Consider the following 25204-nt stretch of genomic DNA (forward strand, 5'->3'; position numbering starts at 1 on the left):
ACAAAGTACTTACTATTATAAACTAGTTTGAATATCTTTAATGTATTGTCTGACTGGCACCTACTCAACTAGCCATCAGATGAAATGGGTCAGAACTGCAATTTATATCCAGTTCGGTTGTTATTTGTTAAGCGTAACGTTAGCTAGCTAACTAAATCATTGCTAACTAGCTAGCCAAGCGGCTACTAGTGTTGAAGCGAGTAGCTAACGTTACCTCTACCAGCCGAGCTAACCAAGTATTTAGTTGGGCCTGCTAGCCGGCTGGAAGCTAGCGCTGCAAACTATTAAACTTGAGTCGACTTTAATTTGAGTTCAGGTTGTTATTGCCACAATGTATTGTAATATCTGTCGAATAACATGTTGATGTAGTTAACCAATCTTGTTGAAAGTTATGGGACGGTTCTCTGCTCACATAAGTCGAAGGATGAGAGCAAATCTGCTCCTCGCAACTTTTCTGTCTCAGTTAGCGTGAGAAACGTGGTCGGGGCTATTGTTGTGTGATTGTTTATTGTAGCTAGCTAATTATGAATCAAAATGTTAACTGTTATATAGTTGATAGTTAATATTTTTGGGGGCAAATTGTTACCCATTGACGACGACACATTTTTGACTTACCAACGAATAACAAACTCAAACAAAAAAAGGTAAACAATGGCACCCAGATCCATATATTGGCCATGGTGGATTTTATTGCAGATTTAGCACAGTGATGGACATCTTAGTTTTGTTTATTATTTAAAAACTATTTAGAAGATGGAGTATTTTATATTGTTTTTTGTTTAAAGTATTTTTGAGGTATGGTGTCTTTGGAATTGTGTTTACTCATGTGACAGATTTATCAACATGACTAAAGAAACTTCAGGTTTTTCAAGATCCTATCTTTGTGCAGAGACCTTGGAAAAGCCTCAAGTTTACAGTATACAGAGATAAGCGAGGCATAAATTGTATGCAACAATGTATTCAACGGGGATCTGGGGAGCATGGGTTTTCCTGGTCCCCAGTGATTGTGTGGGCAACAATATTTTGCCTCTGTCCAGAACACAAATTTAGCAAGTTAACACTTTCATTTCATGCTGTCACACATTAGGGCCCTGGTTGAAAGTAGTACACCAGTGGAGGCTGGTGGGAGGAGCTATAAGAGGACAGGCTCATTGTAATGGTTGGAATGGAATCAATGGAACGGTATCAAACACATTGCACTGAAGGAAACCACATGTTGACTCCGTTCCATTAATACCATTCCAGCCATTACAGTGAGCCTGTCCTCCTATAGCTCCTCCCACCAGCCTCCACAGTAGTACACATTAGGGAATATGCAATGACCTGAACCACCCTGTCTCCCCACAGTGAGTTCTTTGAGAGGACCATCTTGTGCAACAGCTTGGTGTGGAGCTGTGCGGTGACAGGCAAGCCTGGCCTGACCTACCTGGAAGCCTTGGAGAGTGAGAAGAGGGGCCGTCGTAGCCTGCAGAGCTTCCCCTCAGCCCTGGTGGTCCCCTTGCTGCACCTCACAGCACTCACATACCGTACCCGGCTCCACGAGATCTGTGATGATGTGTATTCTTATGCCAGGGAGAGGTTTTTTCCTGGGGAGATCGTGGATGTTGTGAACCGTTCCGGTACCAGGTAAAGTGTTGATTTATCCATATGACCTCACCTAGCATCATCAGCTTTACTTTACTGTACTCTGTGTGTTCTTAGTCACACCAGTGTCAGGTAGTGATTTTATCCATATGATGATCTTACCTACCCTCATCAGAAGTGTTGTTGGTTTTATCCATATGACCTCACCTAGCATCTTCAGTTTTACTTTATTTTACACATATGACCTCATCCAGTGTCATCAGTTTCACTTTTCTCCATTTGGTTTTAAATCATCTTCTTGAAAGAGTTCAATGCCTTTTACTGTCTCTCCTTACGAGCCACTGATGATTTCCCTATTTAGCCGAAGGAGTATTCACTAAATGTTTTATGTTCACTAGTATTACCTCTGTGACAGTAGATTCCAGCTCTTTGACAGTGGAATCATGTGCTCTGTAATAAACAGATACATTGTTTTGTCAACATGGTTGAGTTGGCCATGAGCTGTTTGGAGATGGGCACCAGAGGAGAACTGATGGACTGGGTGTGGTCCAATGACTTCTGTGTCCCTCAGTCATATCTGCCAGCGTTGTCTGTACAATACCCACAGGTCATGCTTATTTAGCAAGGCTCCCAAAACTAACCATTAACCCTCATACCACCAGTCTGTAATCCTTTGGCTGTTAGGTTATAGAATCTACTGAGCATCTGGATTAAATCACTATAAAGGGCCCTCTTCTGTATTCTGAGAGGAGATCAGTCAGCCATCATGAGCTGACCTTGCTATTTGGAGATAGCTCCACCCACTCACTACTGTGGTGTTAAGGCGAGTGCTGTGGTTGGCTAAGCCAGCACAAGGAGTTGTCCCAGACATCACCTCATCACGGCTTGGCTGTAGGCAGCGCAGAGAGCCAGCCAGACAAGAAGAAACATGGACCCACAGCAGGGGAGGAGGGAGGGAGAAGGCGTAGGGGAAGCAGGCGCATGCAGGGACAATTGCCATGTGGCTTCTGGCTGGGCTGGGCTCTGAGGGATTTACTCAGCCAACATGCTCTTGTCAGTTGTTTCTGACTTGAGTGCTTAGCCTGATGTGCTTAAGTTAAATGCCTGTAAGCAGGTTCAGTGTTTCGGGCCTCGTTTTTCAGTTAGGCCAGTGGATTAGGTACAGTGCCTTGCGAAAGTATTCGGCCCCCTTGATCTTTGCGACCTTTTGCCACATTTCAGGCTTCAAACATAAAGATATAAAACTGTATTTTTTTGTGAATAATCAACAACAAGTGGGACACAATCATGAAGTGGAACGACATTTATTGGATATTTCAAACTTTTTTAACAAATCAAAAACTGAAAAATTGGGCGTGCAAAATTATTCAACCCCTTTACTTTCAGTGCAGCAAACTCTCTCCAGAAGTTCAATAAGGATCTCTGAATGATCCAATGTTGACCTAAATGACTAATGATGATAAATACAATCCACCTGTGTGTAATCAAGTCTCCGTATAAATGCACCTGCACTGTGATAGTCTCAGAGGTCCGTTAAAAGCGCAGAGAGCATCATGAAGAACAAGGAACACACCAGGCAGGTCCGAGATACTGTTGTGAAGAAGTTTAAAGCCGGATTTGGATACGAAAAGATTTCCCAAGCTTTAAACATCCCAAGGAGCATTGTGCAAGCGATAATATTGAAATGGAAGGAGTATCAGACCACTGCAAATCTACCAAGACCTGGCCGTCCCTCAACTTTCAGCTCATACAAGGAGAAGACTGATCAGAGATGCAGCCAAGAGGCCCATGATCACTCTGGATGAACTGCAGAGATCTACAGCTGAGGTGGGAGACTCTGTCCATAGGACAACAATCAGTCGTATATTGCACAAATCTGGCCTTTATGGAAGAGTGGCAAGAAGAAAGCCATTTCTTAAAGATATCCATAAAAAGTGTTGTTTAAAGTTTGCCACAAGCCACCTGGGAGACACACCAAACATGTGGAAGAAGGCGCTCTGGTCAGATGAAACCAAAATTGAACTTTTTGGCAACAATGCAAAACGTTATGTTTGGCGTAAAAGCAACACAGCTGAACACACCATCCCCACTGTCAAACATGGTGGTGGCAGCATCATGGTTTGGGCCTGCTTTTCTTCAGCAGGGACAGGGAAGATGGTTAAAATTGATGGGAAGATGGATGGAGCCAAACACAGGACCATTCTGGAAGAAAACCTGATGGAGTCTGCAAAAGACCTGAGACTGGGATGGAGATATGTCTTCCAACAAGACAATGATCCAAAACATAAAGCAAAATCTACAATGGAATGGTTCAAAAATAAACATATCCAGGTGTTAGAATGGCCAAGTCAAAGTCCAGACCTGAATCCAATCGAGAATCTGTGGAAAGAACTGAAAACTGCTGTTCACAAATGCTCTCCATCCAACCTCACTGAGCTCGAGCTGTTTTGCAAGGAGGAATGGGAAAAAAATTCAGTCTCTCGATGTGCAAAACTGATAGAGACATACCCCAAGCGACTTACAGCTGTAATCGCAGCAAAAGGTGGCGCTACAAAGTATTAACTTAAGGGGGCTGAATAATTTTGCACGCCCAATTTTTCAGTTTTTGATTTGTTAAAAAAGTTTGAAATATCCAATAAATGTCGTTCCACTTCATGATTGTGTCCCACTTGTTGTTGATTCTTCACAAAAAAAATACAGTTTTATATTTTTATGTTTGAAGCCTGAAATGTGGCAAAAGGTCGCAAAGTTCAAGGGGGGCGAATACTTTCGCAAGGCACTGTATTAGTGAGGGCATGTCTCAAGTTACAAATACTCTTGTTAAAGTCTGGGCATCTACCAATGACTATTCTTTCAATTCTAATACCATGATTATTGTTATAAGTACAGTTACTAATAGTTACTATACTTATTTCATTCAAGATGTTTTTAAAATTTTTTTTATCACCACTGATAAATCGTTTGACAGATTTATTATTGGCCGATAATAAATCTAACAGAAATATTTGTATCGGGCTTTATTCCACCGGTAAAGCACCAATATTATGTACATAGAATGAACAAATGCGTGTGCTAATTTGTCATTTTTTAAATGTTCAATGGTTGCCTGAAGACGGCGCTCAACGAGCTCCTCATTGAACATCATTCATTCTGTAAGTCACAACGTAAGAGAGTGGGCATAGTGATTCGACTGTGAGCAGCTTGCCAGCGACATTATATTTGAATAAGTAATTCATCAAAAGTACGCTCAAGCAAGCAGCCCTGTCCTCAACACATGCTCAATTGGTTAACGTTAGCAGGCTAGCTAACCGTAGTTAGGCTCTATTTAGCCAGCAAGGTAGTTAGCGTAGCTGGCTAGCAAGCAATCTGTGCTGCTTATGTGTGACCCTGGACTGGCGCCAAAGTCAACATGGACTCATCCTTCATACAAACAATAGGCCCAGACAGTAACAGTATTATTTTAGTGGGCTTATTTAGTTGACACAGATATTACCGTTCGGGCCATGTGTTTTATTCATGATGAGAAGATTAGCTAAATTGGAAAGTGTGACTAAAACCAGTGCGGCGAGCATTTCTTTAATGTTTTGTCATCAGCGCATGCCATTTGCAGTTGAAATGTATAGCCGATATGTTTTGTATTGAGTAAGTGTAGTTTACATTATGGTTTAAGTAAGAACATTTTCGTAATTAACAGCTAGTGTGTGCTTGTCATATCAGACAGTGCATTGTGATCACAAGTCAGAGATTGTTGACCAATCGCGTTCACATTATCATGTTGCGTCATGCGGTTGCTACGGTAATCATCACGCAATCTCTTCTTGAAGTCATGGGTGAGTCAAAACCTGCCCATTTTCATCTGCCGCGATTCCAGAGCTATACAATATGACAGAACAAGCTAATTATCTGACATTTCTGAAAATATTTGTAAAGTTGTACTTGTTAATGAAATTCATGGTAATGTTGTGTTTTTGAGCTAGCGCCCCATTTACACCCATACACTCTGTGAAGAAGAGCTCTCCTTGTCAGAGTTGCCCAGAATGCACTGTATGGTCCATTGACGATGCATTAGAAACGTACACATTGGGTGTTAATACGATTCCAGTGACGTTTCCCCATCTCCTCAAAAGTATCTCTGAACAACCTCTCCTTGCGAGATTACTATAGTGTTTCTACGGTAGCCTAGTGGTTAGAGCGTTGGTCCAGTAACCGAAAGGTTGCGAGATCGAATCCCCGAGCTGACAAGGTAAAAATCTGTCGTTCTGTCCCTGAACAAGGCAGTTAACCAACTGTTCCTAGGCCATCATTGAAAATAAGAATTTGTTCTTAATAACTTCTTATGGCTCGGGGGCAGTATTTTGACATCTGGATGAGAAGCGTGCCCAAAGTAAACTGCCTGTTACTCAGGCCCAGAAGCAAGGGTATGCATATACCAAAACTGTTAGAATAATGTCTGTGAGTATAACATAACTGATGGCAGGTGAAAACCTGAGGAAAATCCATCCAGGAAGTGGGATTTTTTTGATGTGGGTAGTTTTCAATTGAATGCCTCAAGTATCTAATGGGTTAGGACCCAGATTGCAGTTCCTATGGCTTCCACTAGATGTCAACAGTCTTTAGACATTGTTCAGGCTTGTTTTCTGAAGAATTAGACCTTTCTGTCAGTGGACTGTAGAATAATGCAGTGCTGGTTTGCGTGCGTGACCGAGTGCGTGCCCTTCGTTGTTTTCCCTTTCTATTGAATACGCTATTGTCCGGTTTAAATATGATAAATTATTTAGACAATGACAACCTGAAGATTAATTATAAACATCGTTTGACATGTTTCGACAAACTTTACCGGTACTATTAGGATGTATTCGTCTGCATGTTTTGACCGCCTTTGAGCCAGTGGATTACTGAACAAAATGAGCCAACAACAGTTTTTGGGATATAAAGAGGGACTTTATCGAACAAAACAAACATTTCTTGCGTAGCTTTTTTCTGCATTTTGTTACGTTACAGCCTTACTCTAAAATGGATTAGATTAAAAGTTTTCATCGTCAATCTACACACAATACCCCATAATGACAAAGTTAAGCATTTTTTGTTGTTGCAAAAAACTAACTATTCAGACCCTTTGCTATCAGACTCAGACTTCAGGTGCATCCGGTTTCCATTGATCATCCTTGAGACGTTTCTAGTTCTCCTGTGAATTCAATTGATTGGACATGATTTGGAAAGGCACGCACCTGTCTATGTAAGGTCCCACAGTTGACCGTGCATGTCAGAGCAAAAACCAAGCCGTGAGGGCATAGGAATTGTCCGTAGATCACACTGATCCTCAACGCAGGGGCCCCTCGGGTGCGTGATCAGTCCCCTACTGTACTCCCTGTTCACTCATGACTGCATGACTCCAACACCATTCATTTTGCAGATTTCACAATTGGTAGGCCTGATCACCGACAATGACAAGACTGCCTGTAGGGAGGTCAGAGACCTGGCCATGTGGTGCCAGGACAACAACCTCTCCCTCAACGTGATCAAGACAAAGGAGGTGATTGTGGTCTAAAGGAAAAAGAGGACTGAGCACGCCTCATTCTCATCGACGGGGCTGCAGTGAAGCAGGTTGAGAGCTTCACGTTCCTTGGTGTCCACATCACCAACAAACTGACATGGTCCAAGCACACCAAGACAGTTGTGAAGAGGCCTCAAACACCTTTCCCCCTCAGGAGACTGAAAAGAATTGGCATGGGTCCTCAGATCCTCAAAAGGTTCTACAGCTGCACCATCGAGAGCATCCTAACTGATTGCGTCGCTGCCTGGTATGGCAACTGCTCGGCCTCCGACCGCAAGACTCTACAGAGGGTCGTGCGAACGGTCCAGTACATCACTATGGCCAAGCTTCCTGCCATCCAGGTCCTCTATACCAGGCGATTTCAGAGGAAGGCTCTAAAAGTTGTTGAAGACTCTAGCTGCCCCCGGCCATAGTGTTCTCTCTGCTACCGCGCGGCAAGCGCTACAGTAGCGCTAAGTCAAGGTCCAAGAGGCTTCTAAACAGCTAGTACCCCAAAGCCATAAGATTCCTGAACATCTAGTCAAATGGTTACCCAGACTATTTGCAGTACCCCCTCTTTACACCACTGCTTCTCTCTTTATTATTCTATGCATAGTCACTGTAATAACTCTACCTACATGTACATACTACCTCAAATAACCGGTGCCCCCTCACATTGACTGTATCGGTACCCCCACTGTATATAGTCTCGCTATTGTTATTTTACTCCTGCTCCTTAATTACTTGTTACTTTTATCTCTTGTTCTTATCTGTATTTTTTAAAACTGCATTGTTGGTTAGGGGCTTGTAAGTAAGCAATTAACTGTATTTGGTGCATGTGACTAATAAAATTGGATTTGAGGCTGTAATTGCTGTCACAGGTGCTTCAACGAAGTACTGAGTGAAGGGTCTGAATACTTATGTAATTGTATTTCAGTGTTATATTTTGAATAAATGTTAAATTCCAAACTGGTTTTGCTTTGTCATTGTGGGGTGTTGTGTGTAGATTGGGGGGGGGGACTATCTATTTTAGAATTAGACTGTGGATAAGTCTGGGTCTGAATATGTGCTGTATATTGGTAATCAGTGACTTTTGCCTCCCCAAAAGCTGTTATCAAACCCCAAAATCCCATATTGGTTCGGCTCTAGTGTTTTCCATTCCATTAAATGTGTTTGGGATCTTTCCTACAGGCAGCCGTGTGAAATCCTGGATGTACAGTCTCCCCACCATTCCAACAAGCCGGCCAATGGGCACTCCAAACTTCAGATGGACGGGGACTCCATAGTCATCAGTGACAGTGACGAGGATATCCCCAAATCAAAGGCCAATGGGTCAGTCCGTAAGATTCGCAATTCAAAGCTGCCTCTGAAATGTCACCTATTCCCCATATAGTGCACTACTTCTGACCAGAGACCCCCAACCCTGGTCAAAAGTAGTGCACTATGTAGGGATTAGGGCGCCGTTGTGAATGCACACAGTCTTTATCCATGTCCATTTTGGCTTTGATAAAAACCTTTTTGGCTCTTCTCCCCTTATGTCTAAAGGAAGAAGAAGAAATCTGTCAACCCTTCTGTGTTCAAGTACAAAGTGCAGCCCATCAAGGAAGGCAGTGAGGCCATATTCACAAAGGCTGGTCAGATGAGGTGTGTCGTGAGACAATACATTTGCCTTCCTGCTAAGCAGCTTATATTGTTATTCAACAGTCAATCCCCCCGTTCTTTTTAAATATAACTAAGCGTTATACCTTCTCTTCGCACTTATTTTAGCCGTAAGAAGAACACGTTTTCACGGGACAGATTAAAGTTGCTGCTCAAACAGCACTGTGAACCACAGAATGGAGTCATCATGCTCAAGGTATGATTTAACTCTAGAGTTTTAATGAAATGCCAGTTGGTGTTCCTTTTAAAGCAAAAACCATTTAAAATGTGGAAAACAGGATTGTCTTGTCACGTTAATTTGAATCCAGTAACTGTCATTTTTCTCTATAGTGTTTCTTACTGTTTCTTGTTTGTTTCACCCTTAGGCATCAACTGTTTCTAAGTACAAGTTGTCAGAACAGCACTTCTCCCAGTTCTTCCCTGACGAGCCCCCTGTGTTTGTCTTTAGTCCCCCTCCTAAAGGGCGGGGCAAACCCAAGAATGTTTCTTCTCCTGGAGAGGTGAGGATTGACAATGTCTTCATCCCAAATGGCCCTATGGGCAGGCCTTGGTCAAAAGTTCTGCACTGTATAGGGAATAGGGTGCCGTTTGGGACACATGCCATATGTAGAACTGTTGTCAAGCATTACTCAGTGAAGATATAACCATTTTATTACATTGTAATGATAACTGTTATACATTTTGGACTTCCATAATGGTTTTCTCCAGGAGACTTGTTCGTAAAGACCTCTATGATTTGTAAAGCTTCTCAAGACTCAATAGCATTTTCATAATTTCCTTTAGATGGGATACAACTTACTGAAAGCAGCAGAGAAGCTTCGTCTGATGCAGCAGAAAGAGGAGATGGCTACGGGTGAGTCCAGTATATTATAGTAGATAATAGTTAGCATGTAAGTGCAAAAATTGGTGCACTGTTGTCATGTAAGTTCTAATGAGACCGTCCCAAGATATGTATGAATGATCCCACAATTTGGCTGCCATGTGTACAGTGCATTCGGAAAGTTTTCAAACCCCTGGACTTTTTCCACATTTTGTTACAGCCTTATTCTAAAATGTATTAAATATTTTTTTCCACCTCATCAATCTACTCACAATAACCCATAATGACAAAGCAAAGACAGGTTTTTAGAAATCTTTGGTAATGTATTTGTTTCTTTTTAAAAATTACCTTATTTACATAAGTATTCAGACCCTTTGCTATGAGACTCAAACTTGAGCTCAGGTGCATGCTGTTTCTATTGATCATCATTGAGATGTTTCTACAACTTGATTGTAGTCCACCTGTGGTAAATTCAATTGATTCGACATGATATGGAAAGGCACACCTGTGTTTTTAAGATCCCACAGTTGACATTGCATGGCAAAGCACAACCAAGCCACAAGGTCGAAAGAATTGTCCATAGAGCTCCGAGACAGTTTTGTGTCATGGCACAGATCTGGGGAAGGGTACCAAAACATTTCTGCCACATTGAAGGTCTCCAAGAACGCAGTGGCCTCTATTTTTCTTAAATGGAAGACGTTTGGAACCACCAAGACTCTTTCTAGAGCTGGCTGCTCAGCCAAACTCAGCAATCGGGGGGGGAGAAGGTCCTTGGTCAGGGAGGTGAACCCCAAGAACCCGATGGTCACTCTGACAATGCTCCAGTGTTTCTCTGTGGAGATGGGAGAACCTTGCAGAAGGACAACCATCTCTGCAGCACTCCACCAATTAGGCCTTTATGCTAGTGGCCAGCCGGAAGCCACTCCTCATTAAAAGGCACATGACCGCCTGCTTGGATTTTACTGAAAGGTACCTGAAGGACTCTCAAACAATGAGAAACAATATTCTCTGGTCTGATGAAACCAAGATTTAAGTATTTTGCCTGAATGCCAAGCTTTACATCTGGAGGTAACCTGGCACCATCCCTACGGTTAAGCATTGTGGTGGTAGCCTCATGCTGTGGGGATGTTTTTCGGCGACAGGGACTAGGAAACTAGTCAGCATCGAGGGAAAGATAAATGGAGCAAATTTGAGGTCCTTGATGAAAACCTGCTCGAGAGCAAACAGGAGCTCAGACTGGGGTGAAGGTTAACCTTCCAACAGGACAACGACCCTAAGCACACAGCCAAAACAATGCAGGAGTGGCTTCGGGACACGTCTCAATGTCCTTGAGTGGCCCAGACTTGAACATCTCTGGAGAGACCTGAAAATAGCTGTGCAGCGACACTCCCCATCCAACCTGACAGAGCTTGACAGGATCTGCAGAGAAGAATGGGAGAAACTCCCCAAATACATGTTTGCTAAGCTTATAGCGTAATACCAAAGAAGACTTGAGGCTGTAGTCGCTGTCAAAGGTGCTTCAACAAAGTACTGAGTAAAGGGTCTGAATACTTATGTAAATGTGATATTTCCGTTTATTTATTTTTTATACATTTACAAAAACTTCAGAACCTGTTTTTGCTTTGTCATTTTGGGGTGTTGTGTGTAGCTTGATTAGGGGGGAAAAAGATTTAATCTGTTTTAGAATAAGGCTAATGTAACAATGAATACTGGGTTCTGAATACTTTCCGAATGCACTGTATCTATATATCCAGAATAGTCCAGAACCGTCACATTAAATCAATATGTTTTAGTTACAACAATACCTATTTTGCTCAGCACATGAAAAGGCCAAGCTGAAGAGGGAGAAAGAAGATAATCTGGAAGCCAAAAAGAAAGAGAAGGAGGACAAAGAAAAGAAGAGGGAAGAGATGAAGAAGATGTTTGAAGAGGAGAAGCAGAGGAGGAAAGTGGAGAAGGAAAAAGTGAGTTGATATGAGGAACTTTTCTTTGGATCAATTTCATTGTTTAATTTACATTTGATTTGTACACCACACAACTTCTCATGTCTCATTTTACTTAATATAGGTTATACTGTATATATCATTATACTGTATTGCAGGAGAGGGAGAAGCTGAAGGAGGAAAAGAAGCAATATGCAGAGCGACTGAAGATATGGAGCAAACCCAGAGAAGACTTGGAGTGTGAAGACCTGAAGGTGAACAGCCCCAGAACATCCTTAGCTTGTCTTTATTTGGCCTCATCCTCTATAGTTGAAACATGTTTACATTTTCTATTAAATACAGTAGTTTTATTTTCCTGGGCCCAGAGCTGTTTGTGCTGTATATCCAGTTCATATCGGCAGTATGAGTTAGCTATACAGCACAAACGCACCTGGGACCAATGTAACCTCAATTTTTCAGCACTGAGCAAATTTCAGCTCTTGCTGAGTGCAAATTCAGATTTTGGTGCAACTGCCAGCGCGCCGTTACTGTGAACACTGAGGCTGTACCCGTTTGAAATTAGTTTCAGACAGTGGTCCAGTAGGCTACTGTGGCAATTTGATTGTAATGTAGGCCTACCATCAAAAACAATATAGAAAAGGCATCCCTTAACATTTTAACATGGAAATAGCTGTTCTACCATTCAGCCTACAGTAGCAGTCAATGTGTGATGTTCAATGTAGGCCTACATTCCATGAGAATTTTGAACAAAACATGCAGAGCTTGACCTGTTTATCCACTTGTCCTTCAGACAAGCACAATGACAATGTTTTATGTAAGAAACTACTTTACAAAATACAATGCATTATTACAGAGAATCATTAATTATGCTACCCTTTGCATATTGGTAACTTGGCTTATTCAAGCCTGTCTCAAAATACAATACTACCCCTTTAAGACAAACTCTTAACCTGACTCGCTTTTCCAAGACTTCTAGAAATGTACATGTTTTGTGCTCTTGTTGGAAGCAATCACTCCCCCCATTGCTGACTACAAAAAATATGTAACTGGGCTAAGAAGTCACTAACTAGCAAAGGATATTAACAAATGTGCGCGTATGACTACTCTCGCTTTGATCTCAAACCAAGCGCATCTACTGACCACTCATGCTTTAAACACAGTCCAGTTGAAATAGCTTGTTAGAAGCTTATGGGTTCGTAGCTTCATCCCCGTAGCGTGCACACCCACAAACACCAATTGATTAATGGACTGCTGAATGCGCACTACTTTTCAAAAGTTTGGGGTCACTTAGAAATGTTCTTGTTTTTTAAAGAAAAGCACATTTTTCTTCCATTTACAATAACATCATTGATCAGAAAGTGTAGAGTGTAGACATTGTTAATGTTGTAATTGACTATTGTAGCTGGGAATAGCTGATTTCTAATGGAATATCTACATAGGCGTACAGAGGCCCATTATCAGCAACCATCACTCCTGTGTTCCAGTGGCACTTTGTTAGCTAATAAGTTTCATTTTAAAGGGCTGATCATTAGAAAACCCTTTTGCAATTTTTAGCACAGCTGAAAATTATTGTTCTGATTAAAGAAGCCATAAAACTGGCCTTTAGACTAGTTGAGTATCTGGAGCATCAGCATTTGTGGGTTCGATTTCAAGCTCAAAATGGCCAGAAACAAAGACCTTCCTTCTGAAATTCGTCAGTCTATTCTTGTTCTGAGAAATGAAGGCTATTCCATGCAAGAAATTGCTGAAGATCTCGTACAACGCTGTGTACTACTCCCTTCACAGAACAGCTCAAACTGTCTCTAACCAGAATAGAAAGAGTGGGAGGCCCCGGTGCACAACTGAGCAAGAGGACCAGTGGCCTACCATCAACATTAGTGTCTAGTTTGAGAAACAGACGCCTCACAAGTCGCAGCTTCATTAAATAGCATCCGCAAAACACCAGTCTCAACATCAACAGTGAAGAGGCCACTCTGGGATGCTGGCCTTCTAGGCAGAGTTCCTCTGTCCAGTGTCTGTGTCCCTTTGCCCATCTTAATCTTTTATTTTTATTGGCCAGTCTGAGATATGGCTTTTTCTTTGCAGCTCTGCCTTGAAGGGCAGCATCCTTGAGTCATCTCTTCACTGAGAGATCTGGCTGTAATAAAGAGATTCTCAGCTTTTTTTCCTTCTCTGCTCCAAAAAGCAATTGCTGCAGGCTCTAGTTTTGTCTAATCTTGATTATTGTCCAGGCTTGTGGTCAAGTGCTGCAAGGAAATACCTAGTTAAGCTGCAGCAGACCCAGAACAGAGCGGCACATTTTGCTCTTCATTGTAATCAGAGGGCTGATAAAAATACTATGCATGCCAGTCTCTCTTGGCTAAGAGTTGAGGAGAGACTGACTGCATCGCTGCTTTTTAGAAGGAACAATGTGTTGACAATCCCAAATTGTTTGCGTAGTCAACTTACACACAGCTCTGACACACACACTTATCCCACCTTACATTCCACCAGGGGTCTTTTTTACAGTCCCCAAATCCAGAACCAATTCAAGGTGTACGGTATTTTTTAGAGCCCTTATTGCATGGAGCTTCCTTCCATCTCATATTGCTCAAATAAACAGCAAACCTGGTTTCAAAAAACAGATAAAGCAACACCTGTTTTGTGTTGACCCCAGGAAGAGTAGCTGCTGCTTTTGCAATAGCTAATGGGATCCTAATACAATACCAAATGGCAATAGTCTATTTGCATATAGGCCTACTACAGCTCTGATTGGTTATGCCGTACCGGTCTGTGTAGAGTACAGGCTGAGTCTTGCATGTCATTGCAATAGAATCCTGCTCTGACTCGTTCTGCTTACAATAATGTCTTGCGTAGTTCGTTTTGCATACCAAGTACTGTATGTTGCATTAAAAGTGGCTAATATTGCATCGATTTGATCACAATTCCCACAGTAAAGAGACTGATAGTGTTAACTAACTATTCCATGCAAGAAATTGCTGAAGATCTCGTACAACGCTGTGTACTACTCCCTTCACAGAACAGCTCAAACTGTCTCTAACCAGAATAGAAAGAGTGGGAGGCCCCGGTGCACAACTGAGCAAGAGGACCAGTGGCCTACCATCAACATTAGTGTCTAGTTTGAGAAACAGACGCCTCACAAGTCGCAGCTTCATTAAATAGCATCCGCAAAACACCAGTCTCAACATCAACAGTGAAGAGGCCACTCTGGGATGCTGGCCTTCTAGGCAGAGTTCCTCTGTCCAGTGTCTGTGTCCCTTTGCCCATCTTAATCTTTTATTTTTATTGGCCAGTCTGAGATATGGCTTTTTCTTTGCAGCTCTGCCTTGAAGGGCAGCATCCTTGAGTCATCTCTTCACTGAGAGATCTGGCTGTAATAAAGAGATTCTCAGCTTTTTTTCCTTCTCTGCTCCAAAAAGCAATTGCTGCAGGCTCTAGTTTTGTCTAATCTTGATTATTGTCCAGGCTTGTGGTCAAGTGCTGCAAGGAAATACCTAGTTAAGCTGCAGCAGACCCAGAACAGAGCGGCACATTTTGCTCTTCATTGTAATCAGAGGGCTGATAAAAATACTATGCATGCCAGTCTCTCTTGGCTAAGAGTTGAGGAGAGACTGACTGCATCGCTGCTTTTTAGAAGGAACAATGTGTTGACAATCCCAAATTGTTTGCGTAGTCAACTTACACACAGCTCTGACACACACACTTATCCCACCTTACATTCCACCAGGGGTCTTTTTTACAGTCCCCAAATCCAGAACCAATTCAAGGTGTACGGTATTTTTTAGAGCCCTTATTGCATGGAGCTTCCTTCCATCTCATATTGCTCAAATAAACAGCAAACCTGGTTTCAAAAAACAGATAAAGCAACACCTGTTTTGTGTTGACCCCAGGAAGAGTAGCTGCTGCTTTTGCAATAGCTAATGGGATCCTAATACAATACCAAATGGCAATAGTCTATTTGCATATAGGCCTACTACAGCTCTGATTGGTTATGCCGTACCGGTCTGTGTAGAGTACAGGCTGAGTCTTGCATGTCATTGCAATAGAATCCTGCTCTGACTCGTTCTGCTTACAATAATGTCTTGCGTAGTTCGTTTTGCATACCAAGTACTGTACGTTGCATTAAAAGTGGCTAATATTGCATCGATTTGATCACAATTCCCACAGTAAAGAGACTGATAGTGTTAACTAACGGGGGAAACTCAATCTCGTGCACGGGCTGATATTTATTCTGCATGGCAGTCCTGGGGAGATATGCACACTGCTTCGTGGGAACATTGTCTGGGACCATGCTAGTTATTAGGGGGTTGGGACACAATCAAGTTTGGGAAACATTGTCCTAAATGTTCTCTAAATTGGTATGTGGGATTGACTGAATGGTATAACCATTATTGTCAAATGACTTGTTCTCAATGAATTACTAGTTAAGTAAAGAATATTTAGGCTTCTGGCTCACTCTCCTTTATGGCTTCATGTCCAGAATCTCCCAGCCCCGGTCCCAGTGAAGACCCGTCTGCATGCAGAGCTATTTGGAGACGCCCTCATGGTACTGGAATTCCTCAAAGCTTTTGGAGAGCTCTTTGACTTGAAGGATGAGTTTCCAGAAGGCATCACACTCGGTGAGAAACACTGGCAAAACCTATTTTTAGTCACCGGTCCTGCACCTTTTAGTTTATCACCCATGTTTGCTTTTTGAGTATAGTTTGTCAATGCTTGTGTGAAAGTACACTGGTACAGTGACCGTCTGGTTGTGTGTGAAGAGTTTTCTGACTGTGGGGCCCTTGTCTCTGTGTTCCAGAGGTGCTGGAGGAGGCCCTAGTAGGGTCGGACCCTGAGGGGCCGCTGTGTGAGCTGCTCTTCTTCTTCCTGTCGGCCATATTCCAGGCCCTGGCTGAGGAGCAGGAGGAGGTGGCCCGCGACCAGGTGGCTGAGGCGGACGCCAAAGGTAGGGATAGAAACGGACCTCGACAACGCTTGTTTAGTATCAACTAGTAAACCCATTGTGTTTGTTCACCAAATCAAATCAAATTTTATTTGTCACATACACATGGTTAGCAGATGTTAATGCGAGTGTAGCGAAATGCTTGTGCTTCTAGTTCCGACAATGCAGTAATAACAAGTAATCTAACTAACAATTCCAAAACTACTGTCTTGTACACAGTGTAAGGGGATAAATAATATGTACATAAGGATATATGAATGAGTGATGGTATAGAGCAGCATAGGCAAGATACAGTAGATGGTATCGAGTACAGTATGTACAAATGAGATGAGTATGTACCAAATAGACTTTGGATGTTATCAATGGTGACATTTCATCCAGGATGTAGGATTGACTGACTTTTAGCATCATGGTGAAATCTTAGTTTTCATTGAGGGAAATCGTCTTCCTTGTTGGCAGATCTGAGTGAGGCCCTGGATGATGATGCGGACCCCACCCAGTCAGCCATCAGTGCTGTGGCTTCTCTGGCTGCTGCCTGGCCTCAGCTGCACCAAGGTGAGAGAAGGACAACAGTCTTTAATATAGTCAATGTTCATATATAACTATTTGAGCATTTCTTTATTTTGTACTGAGAGCCTGACTACTGCAGTGGCTCCCAAACTGGGGGGGCGCTCCCTGGGGGGAGATGAGGGGTCGGTATGGGCGGGGACAACGATAACTGTCTGGCTTTAAACTTACTCTTGGAAGTTGTAATAGTAGAATGCAGAAAGTGCAATTTCTCAATTGGGTAGTGTATCAGTTCCTCTTGTCTTAGAGCTATTTATAACTTGCCAGAAATGTCCAGATCAACTAGCCCATGTCAGCCTTTGTTTTAGATTTTTTTTAGCCCATAGATAATGTAATTTTAAATTCTGAAATATCACGTGAATACACATTAGACATTGCAAATGTATTGCATGAAAATAAGCTTAACCTGCAAGATTCTCTCCACCAACAAGAGGGGTGTGAACAGTTTGTTATGAACCGTGTTTGTGCCCATAGAAATAGACATGGCGCGCGCAGGATGTTCCCCAATGCTGTGAGGGGGAGCCGAGTGATAAAGTTTGGGAGCCCCTGCTCTACTGCACATGACTTGGGTCTCCATAGGATGCAGTCTTTAACCTTATACACTAGTATAAACAATAACTATACAGTACATGACTCTGTCGGTGTCTGTAGGCTGCAGTCTGAAGCAGTTGGACCTGGACAGCTGTACTCTGTCAGAGATCCTGAGGCTGCACATCCTGGCATCGGGGGCCGACTGTAACTCCGCAAACTCCAAGTTCCGCTACCAGAAACAGGGAGGCTTCGGCTCTACAGACGACCCCTGTGTTGAGCTGAGACTGGCCAACCCGGCTCTGATCAAGAGGCTTTCCTGCACTGCTGTCTATGACCTGCTGCCAGGTGAGACTGATAGACACACCGATTGAAGCCACATGACTTGGGGTAACACTGGAGTGATCGTACAGGGTTAACGCCTTGAGTGTAGCATGAGTTTAATGGATCTGTGATGTTCTGTCCCAGGTGAGAAGCTGAAGATCCTCCATGCGTTGTGTGGTAAGCTGCTGACTCTGGTGTCTACCAGGGACTTCATAGAGGACAGCGCTGACGAGCAGAGACAGGCCAAGCAGGAGCTCAGGGAACTGAAGGCTGAGCAGCACCGCAGAGAGAGGGAGGAGGCTGCCTTCAGAGTCCGCAAGAGGAAGGAGGAGAAGTTGAAAGAACAGGAGATGAAACTGAAAGAGCTGAAAGACAAACATGAGAAGCTGATGGAAGACGAAGGAAGAAATGGCTACATGAAGACGGAAGAGATGAACACCAGCACTGAGAGCCATGGGGAAGAGAAGACCGAGGATGAAGAGGAGCAGACAACCAACAGCAAGACTAAGAAGCGTAAGTAATCGCTTTCAGTCCTCTTAGCCTAGATGTACATACTACTAGCAATTAGAGGTCGACCGCCGATACCGATTATTGGAGGACCAAAAAAGCCGATACCGATTAATCGGCCAATTTATTAAAAAAAGAAAAAAATGTAATAATGTATTTGTAATAATGACAATTACAACAATACTGAATTAACACTTATTTTAACTTAATATAATAAATCAATAAAATCTATTTAGCCTCAAGTAGATAATGAAACATGTTCAATTTGGTTTAAATAATGCAAAAACAGTGTTGGAGAAGAACACATATGTGCTATGTAAGAAAGCTAACGTTTCAGTTTCTTGCTCAGAACATGAGAACATATGAAAGCTGGTGGTTCCTTTTAACATGAGTCTTCAATATTCCCAGGTAAAAAGTTTTAGATTGTATTTATTATAGGAATTATAGGACTATTTCCCTCTATACCATTTGTATTTCATTAACCTTTGACTATTGGATGTTCTTATAGGCACTTTAATATTGCCAGTGTAACAGTATAGCGTCTGTCCCTCTCCTCGCTCCTCCCTGGGCTCGAACCAGTAACACAACGACCACAGCCACCACATCGAAGCAGTGTTACCCATGCAGAGCAAGGGAAACAACCACCCCAAGGCTCAGAGCGAGTGAAGTTTGAAACGCTATTAGCGTGCGCTAACTAGCCAGCCATTTTCGGTCACACCAGCCTCATCTCGGGAGTTGATAGGTTTGAAGTCATAAACAGTGCAATGCCTGACGCACAACGAAGAGCTGCTGACAAAACGCACGAAAGTGCTGTTTGAATGAATGTTTACGTGCCTGCTTCTGCCTACCACCACTCAGTCAGATACTTAGATACTTGTATGCTCAGTCAGATTATATGTAACGCAGGACACGCTAGATAATATCTAGTAATATCATCAACCATGTGTAGTTAACTAGTGATGATTGATTGTTTTTTATAAGATAAGTTTAATGCTAGCTAGCAACTTACCTTGGCTTACTGCATTTGCGTAACAGGCAGTCTCCTTGTGGAGTGCAACGAGAGAGAGGCAGGTCGTTATTGCGTTGGACTAGTTAACTGTATGGTTGCAAGATTGGATCCCCCGAGCTGACAAGGTGAAAATCTGTCTTTCTGCCCCTGAACGAGGCAGTTAACCCAACGTTCCTAGGCCGTCATTGAAAATAATAATGTGTTCTTAACTGACTTGCCTAGTTAAATAAAGATTAAATAAAGGTGTAAAAAAAACATTTAAAAATCGGCAAATCGGACCCCAAAAATACAGATTTTACCATTGTTATGAACCTGAAATCGGCTCTAATTAATCGGCCATTCCAATCCTAGAAGGCTTTCATGTAGTGTGACTCGATCAATTGTTGTGGTGAACAGTAAAATTAATGCAAATGTTTTGGAACTGGAATGTTCAACAGTTCTGTGGTCCAGGTCTATATGCTGTTAACTATTTTCCACTCGGGTTAGTCTCATTATTGCCATTCTAACATCGACATTTGATTTCCCCCATAGAGAAAGAATGCAATCCCAAGGAGAGGCAGCCTAAAGACGAGCCTAAAGAGGTGAGCCCAGAGGAGCTTGCTCAGCAGCAGCAGAGGGAGAAGGAGCTCCAGGAGAAGATTCAGAAGGCTGCAGCCTGCACCTATATCCTCCCCCTGGGGCGCGACCGCCTCTACCGCCGCTACTGGCTCTTCCCCTCCACACCAGCCCTCTTCGTGGAGGACGACTACTTCGGCCTGACAGAGGACATGTTGGAACCCCAGGAACCAACCCAGGAGCCAGCCAAGGCTGAGGGGATGGAGGTGTCTCCGAACAAGGCCAGAGAACCAGAGGACCTCTCCCAGACAGGCTGTACCCCAGGCCCTGTCTCCAAACCTGTCCTCCCAGCCCTTGTCCAGAGCAGCTCTGCTCCCTCAGTGAACCGTCCTAACCGGTGGGCCTTCTACAGCAGTCCCCAGGAGGTGGAAATGCTGATTGAGGCCCTGAACCCACGGGGCCACAGGGAGAGCAGCTTGAAGGAGGCCCTGGTGCAGGAGAAAGAACGTATTGCGCAGCTCCTCGGTACCGCTGCAGCAGCTGATCGCTACCACCGCACAGGTACTGACTACTACACTCTACCAGACTGTAGAGGAGAGGCCTCTGGCTATAGCAACTTGATCCAAATGGCCAATCTCTTTCTAACATCAACAGGCTGCGTTTACACAGGCAGCCCAATTCTGATATTTCCCCCCCCTAATGTTTCTTTTGGCCAATCAGATCTGGGAAAGATCAAGTAGCTATCTAGGTAGCTGTTTAGCTTTCTGGCAATTAGTAAGCTAGTTAGCTACCACATGTTCTTCTCAAATTGTCAACAGAGTAGCTAGCAAGGCCAGTCGGGTTTCCAGGAATCTGATTTATATCTGATTTTTAAACCACTACAAATGTAGCTTGAAATATCAGATTCCATGTCCTTTTTGGCTGTTCAGACTGAATGAAAAAAAAAAAAAACGTTTTGAATCGGATATGCAAAAAATTTGGATTTGAGTCACTTCAAACTGCCAATGTGAACAAGGCTGTAGTTGGAAAAATATCAGAATTGGGCTGCCTGTGTAAACACAGCCCAGTTGTCACTGACTCCATGTGGACTCTGGTCCACTGGTTTGTCTCACTGCACTTCAGTAGAGAATCACTGAATGATTGATTGACTGAATGAGTGAGTGATGGTTTTCAATTCAAGTGTTCCTACTGTATGTTTGGTATATTCACTGTTTTGCCTGTATGTTTTTTTTGTTTGCAGATATTAAAGCAGAGGCTGCTGGTAGCAAAGTGGTCTCGGCCAGGTCCAAGGCTGCCCCTGCTCTACTAGAAGGCACAGCGGCTCCTGCTGAGAAGTTCATGGGCAACAGGCTGAGAGACCTGCTGCTAGATATAGAGGACCGCATCTACCAGGGTACACTGGGTCAAATCAAGGTTAGGAGTAGTGGCGGCTATTCGGCATGATAAATGTCCAATAGGGTGGGTAGGGTAGATGTCTGAGGGGGTGAAAATGTCATGGGGGTGGGGGGCAGGTACCTAACTTGTAGTGGCTATTCAGCAGGCTGATGGTCTGGGGGTAGAAGCTATTGGTCAATCTGTTCCTTTTAGCCATGATGCGCCTTTACTGCTGTGTCTGAGTGATGGAAGCGGGGAGAACAGGCTATGGCTCAGGTGGCTGAGGTCCCTGATCTTCTTGGCCTTCCTGTGACACCTGGTTTTGTAGGTGTTCTGGAAGGCAGGCAGTGTGCTCCCAATGGTACGTTCGTCTGAGCATACCACCCTCTGTAGTACCCTGTGGTCAGCGGCGGTGTAGTTTCCGTACCAGGCTGTGATGCAGCTGGACAGTATGGTCTCGATGTCTCTCCTGTAGAACACTGAGGTTTTCTTGGGGACAGACCAAATTTCTTCAGCCTCTTGAGGTTAGTGTCGCTGTCGTGCTTTCACCAGTGGCCATGTGGTTAGACGCCCGTTGATGAAGATGGGGGCGTGCCCAGCCTGGTTACTCCTGAAGACCAAAAAAAACTTTTTTTGTTTTGCTGACATTGTGGGAGAGGTTGTTTACCGGTCACCACACCGTCAGTGCACACCTCCTGCCTGTAGTATGTCTATGGAATGTCAGGGCGATAGGTGATTTGGAGAGGGTCGAGTGTGTTGAGGAGGTGATGTAGTCTTTGACTAGCCTCTCGAAGCACTACATGATGACGGAAGTGAGGGCTACGGTTCGGTAATAGTTCAGTTGCTTTCCTTTTCTTGGGCATAGGGATGATGGTGGACATCTTGAAGCAGGTGCGGATAACGGCCTGAGTTTGAGAGATTGAAAATGTCGGAAAACACAACAGCTAGCTGGTCTGCATGTGCGGTTAGGGATGCCGTTAGGGCTCGCAGCCTTGCGACGTTTAACAAGCATGTAGTCCTCAGGGGACTCTCCTCTGCAGCTCAGTCGTGAAGCGTGAGGAAAAAGGTGTTTAGCTCGTGTGGTATGGGCGGCTTTGGTATCCGCAACTTGACTGGCTTTCTTTTTGTAATCCGTAATCAAAAAAGGCCCTGCCACATATACATCAATGCATTTTTTTATGAGTCTGGTGACTGAGTCTGCATATTTATTGACGTTCTCCCCATAGGTGACCTGGAACATATTCCATGTGATCAAAACATCCATGGATAATGGATTCTGGTTGGTCAGACCAGCACTGTGCAGACCTGACCACCAGAACTTCCCTCTTGAGTCTTTGTTTTTACTTGGTATGGAGCAAAATTAAGTAATGGACTTGCTTCCATTCAGCCACGAGCATTACTGAGGTCGGGCACTGATGTTTGGCAATTAGGCCTGGCTCGCAGTCGGTGTTCCAATTCATCCCAAAGATGTTCGATGGGGTTGAGGTCAGAGCTCTGTGCGGGCCAGTCAAGTTCTTCCACACCGATCTCGACAAACCATTTCCGTATGGACCTCGCTTTGGGCACAGGTGCATTGTCATGCTGAAACAGGAAAGGGCCTTTTCCAAACTGTTGCCAGAAATCCAGAAATACTATGACGAGATCCTGAGGCCGATTTTGTTTTAAGGTATCTGTGACCAACAGATGCATATCTTTTTTCCCAGTCATGTGAAATCCATAGATTAAATTCTAATGAATTTATTTAAATTGACTGATATCCTTATATGAAGTGGAACTTTTGTAATTGTTCTATGTTGCGTTTATACTTTTGTTGAAGTCCCCCATAACAATGAATGCTGCCTCCCGGGTATGTGGTCTCCAGCTTGTTCAGGGTCCAATGAAGATATTTTTATATATTTTTGGTGTCTGCATGGGGCTGGATATACACAGCTGTGGCGATAATCACTGAGATTACTATCGGGAGGTAAAAAGGACAAAATTTGATGACCCTCTATTCCAAGTCGGGTAAGCAGAAATTCCTGTACATTTCCCCCGTCACACCCGTTGTTATTGGTCATAAAGTAGAGCCCTTCCATCTTTGTTCTTGCCAGAGAGCCCTCTTCCTATCCTCTTAATGAACTGTAAAACCCCCTGTGTATAATCTGTATGTGTACCATGGTGCAAAGGGGCATTTTTATGGTACACTGGCTCTGGTTGGTCAATAGTTATTTCTCTGATTAATTGCTTTATTTCACAAAGTAATACCGCTGCACCATCGAGACCATCCTGACCAGTTGCTTCACCGCCTGGTATGGCAACTGCTCGGCATCTGACAAAAAGGCGCGACACATGGTAGGGCGTACGGCCCATTACATCACTGGGGCCAAGCTTCCTGCCACCCAGGACCTATATACTAGGTGGTGTCAGAGGAAGGCCAGAAAATTTGTCCAGTCACCCAAGTCATAGTTCTCTCTGCTACTGCATGGTAAGCGATACCGAAGCGCCAAGTCTAGGTCCAAAAGGCTCCTTAACAGCTTCTAACCCCAAGCCAGGAGACTGCTGAACAATTAATGAAATGGCCACCGGACTATTTACATTGACACCCCCCCACCCCTTGTTTTACACTGCTGCTACTCGCTGTTTATTATCTATGCATAGTCACCTTACCCTTACCTACATGTACAAATGACCTTGACTAACCCGTACCCCTGCACATTGACTCGGTACAGGTACCTCCTGTATATAGCCTCGTTATTGTTACTTTTTTATTATTTTTTACTTTATTGGACTGCATTGTTGGTTAAGGGCTTGTAAGTAAGCATTTCACGGTAAGGTCTACACCAAATTTGATATGAGATGCAGCAAAAAAATCAGTTCTTCATTGTTAGTAATGATTAGGTATTTACACGGTATTTGACGACAAAATGAATGAGCTGTTATGAGGGACTTATATACAGTGGTAGGCAGAGTTATGAATTGAATCTGAATGCTTTCCAATTTTCCTCCCAAACTTGAAAAATGAACATGTAATTTTCAGGAAATGAAAACATTGGTGACTATTTGATGACATCTCTGGTTGGTCATGTATTGTAGGTGATGGAGAGGAGTGAGTGGAGGAAAGCACTGGAGGAAGGCCACTATGAACTACTGAGCCCCGAGTTGAAGGAGAATGGTTTTGGGAAAGGAGAGAACGGTGACGTGGAGAAAATGGACATCAATTTTAACGCGAAAAAAGACGGGTAAATGCTGTACATCCACCACATTATGGTCTGAATTTTGTACTACTGTCTCAAATTGTGCAACTAGATATAATTAATGGTTATATTGATGAGTTGTCCTTATGTCTGATAAAAAGACAGCTAATTTATCCTTAAATGAGTTAGATGTTTTTTCATACTATATATTTTATCTGCAAAGTACACTATACAGTACATTCGGAAAATATTCAGACCCCTTGACTTTTTAGTTTTTTACATTACAGCCTTATTCTAAAATTAATTATTAGTTTTTTTTCCATCAATCTACACACAATACCCAATAATGACAAAGCAAAAAAAGATTTTTAGACATTTTTGCAATTTATAAATGCACTGAAATATCACATTTGCATTAGTATTCAGACCCTTTACTCAGTACTTTATTTATGCACCTTGGGCAGCAATTACAGCCTCGAGTCTTCTTGGGTATGACGCTACAAGCTTGTCACACCTATGTTGGAGGGGGGAGGGGGTTCTCCCATTCTTATCTGCAGATCCTCTCAAGCTCTGTCAGGTTGGATGGGGAGCGTTGCTGCACAGCTATTTTAAGGTCTCTCCAGAGATGTTAGATCAGGATGCACTGGAGCGCAATTTCGAGTCTGATAGTGAAGGGTCTGAATACG

At 43.2% G+C, this 25204-nt stretch overlaps 1 protein-coding gene across 3 annotated transcripts in view; it reads left to right on the plus strand.

The window, feature by feature from the left end:
* Positions 1-25204, plus strand: part of baz1a (bromodomain adjacent to zinc finger domain, 1A) — a 47017-nt gene that overhangs the window by 775 nt on the left and 21038 nt on the right. For 2 of the 3 annotated variants that reach the window (XM_036954665.1, XM_036954666.1), the window contains exons 3-18: positions 1348-1626; positions 8309-8449; positions 8663-8761; positions 8885-8972; positions 9142-9276; positions 9560-9629; positions 11415-11560; positions 11698-11793; positions 16020-16158; positions 16338-16484; positions 16941-17036; positions 17700-17924; positions 18045-18413; positions 19948-20532; positions 21212-21384; positions 24418-24563. In XM_036954665.1, the coding sequence (XP_036810560.1) occupies positions 1348-1626; positions 8309-8449; positions 8663-8761; positions 8885-8972; positions 9142-9276; positions 9560-9629; positions 11415-11560; positions 11698-11793; positions 16020-16158; positions 16338-16484; positions 16941-17036; positions 17700-17924; positions 18045-18413; positions 19948-20532; positions 21212-21384; positions 24418-24563 (2934 nt within the window). The remainder of the gene's footprint in view (positions 1-1347; positions 1627-8308; positions 8450-8662; positions 8762-8884; positions 8973-9141; positions 9277-9559; positions 9630-11414; positions 11561-11697; positions 11794-16019; positions 16159-16337; positions 16485-16940; positions 17037-17699; positions 17925-18044; positions 18414-19947; positions 20533-21211; positions 21385-24417; positions 24564-25204) is intronic. The other variant, XM_021573960.2, reaches the window with a different exon arrangement.

Source organism: Oncorhynchus mykiss, chromosome 19 (assembly GCF_013265735.2).
Source record: "Oncorhynchus mykiss isolate Arlee chromosome 19, USDA_OmykA_1.1, whole genome shotgun sequence".
NCBI classification, from domain to species: domain Eukaryota; kingdom Metazoa; phylum Chordata; class Actinopteri; order Salmoniformes; family Salmonidae; genus Oncorhynchus; species Oncorhynchus mykiss.